The sequence below is a fragment of the Stegastes partitus genome, unplaced genomic scaffold (assembly GCF_000690725.1).
Source record: "Stegastes partitus isolate 25-593 unplaced genomic scaffold, Stegastes_partitus-1.0.2 Scaffold1653, whole genome shotgun sequence".
Taxonomy (NCBI): Eukaryota; Metazoa; Chordata; class Actinopteri; family Pomacentridae; genus Stegastes; species Stegastes partitus.
In genome coordinates this window covers 156,768-158,544 of record NW_007579384.1, presented here as the reverse complement: position 1 = coordinate 158,544, position 1,777 = coordinate 156,768, and the positions used below count along the sequence as shown (strand labels likewise).

The 1,777-nt window shown below is 39.1% G+C and overlaps 1 protein-coding gene across 1 annotated transcript in view; it reads left to right on the top strand.

Moving 5' to 3' along the window:
• Positions 1 to 1,777, top strand: part of orc4 (origin recognition complex, subunit 4) — a gene marked incomplete at its 5' end in the record, with an annotated part of 6,829 nt that overhangs the window by 2,156 nt on the left and 2,896 nt on the right. The window contains 3 exons of the mRNA XM_008301276.1: positions 457 to 478; positions 628 to 836; positions 1,499 to 1,672. Of these exons, the coding sequence (XP_008299498.1) occupies positions 457 to 478; positions 628 to 836; positions 1,499 to 1,672 (405 nt within the window). The remainder of the gene's footprint in view (positions 1 to 456; positions 479 to 627; positions 837 to 1,498; positions 1,673 to 1,777) is intronic.

The window sequence follows — 1,777 nt, the reverse complement described above, 5'->3', positions numbered from 1 at the left end:
AATGTTGAGTTGTACTGGACATGTTTCGGACAGTTTTTAGTAATTTTGGACAGTTATGAGGCATCTTGGACCAGTTTCAAGACATTTTGAACAAGTTTAAAGGAATTTTCGACACATTTTAAGTCATTTTGGACATGTTTTGAGTAATAAAGAACAATTTTCAAGTCCTTCTCAACTACTTTTGACAAATTTTGGACAATATTCAGTCATTTTTACAACATTCAAATTCATTTTAGACAATGTTTGAGTCATTTTGGTCAAATGTTGAGTCATCTTAGACGTGTTTCAAGTCATTTTTGACACATTGCAGACAGTTTTAATTATTTTTGGACAATTATGAGGCATCTTGAACAAGTTTCATGTCAAGTCTTGAGTCATTCTGGACAAGTTTCAACTAATTTTGAACATTTTCAAGGACCAATAATAATAAATGTTTCCTCCTCTGGTGACATTTAGTTGTTTGGATCTGCTACAGACAGTTTGTTCTGTGTCCTCACCAACGCTCACGTCTGTGGACATTATATTTCTGGAGATATTAAACCATTAAATTGACTTTACAGGTAAAATAGAAAAAATCTGGAGTCTGAAAACATGAAATGTTAAAATTTTAGAGAATGTATTCTGCAGATTTTAGCTTTGTGACTGAGCCTGAGGCCCTGAAGCTGAACTTGAGCTTTAATGCAGGAGATCGCAGCAGCAGCCGCCCGGTTCTGTTCGTCCTGGACGAGTTCGACCTGTTCGCCCACCACAAGAACCAGACGCTGCTCTACAACCTGCTGGACGTCTCCCAGTCGGCCCAGACGCCCGTCGCTGTGGTCGGCGTCACCTGCAGGCTGGTGGGCGTCACAGACGATCAGGCTCCACAAATTAGAATCTTTGACAAGAAGTTTCAGTCACTTTGGGTTTTTTTGTAATTTTTAACATTTCTTTAAAGTTATTGTAGACACATTTTGAGTCATTATGGTCGAAATTTTAAAGATTTTGAACAATTTTCAATTAATTCTAGACAAATCTTGAACTTTTGGACGATGTTCAGTCAATTTAGAAAACTTTTAGTCATTTGAAACAAGTTTAAACACGTTCTTTAAGTATTTTAGGCACAATTTGGGTCATTTTGGACATTTTTTGAGTCATTTAGACGAATGCTGGGCCATTTTGAAGCAATTTTAATGTTTCAAGTCATTTTAGATCCATTTCAAGTCATTTTGAGTAATTTTAGACAACTTCTAGTCATGTAAAATGTATTTTTTAAGTTATTTTAGGGGTTATTTTGGGTCATTTTGGACTAATTCTGAGCCAGTTTGGACTGTTTGAGTAATTTGGAACAAGTTTCAAGTCATTTAAATAATTTTGAGTCATTCTAAGCAAATTTTGAGTCATTTTGTTTTGATTTTTTACCATTTGGACAACTTTGGGTCGTTCTAGACACGTTTTGGAAAGTTCTGAACAACCAGAAGTCGTCTTGAAGACGTTTCATGGCTGATTTGTTTCCCTGCAGGACGTTCTGGAGCTGCTGGAGAAGCGGGTCAAGTCTCGGTTCTCCCACCGTCAGATCCACCTGCTGAACAGCTTCAGCTTCTCTCGGTACCTGCAGATGGTCCAAACCCAGCTCAGCCTGCCGGAGGACTTCGCCGACCGCCGGTTCGCTGAGGACTGGAACGCCAGCATTCAGGTGAATAAATCAGCGAGGGGAGTCGATTCAGGACGACAGGAGCTGATTAAAGAACAAACTAACCAGCAGGGATCGTTTTAACCCTCCTCAGCCAGTTCTGGACAC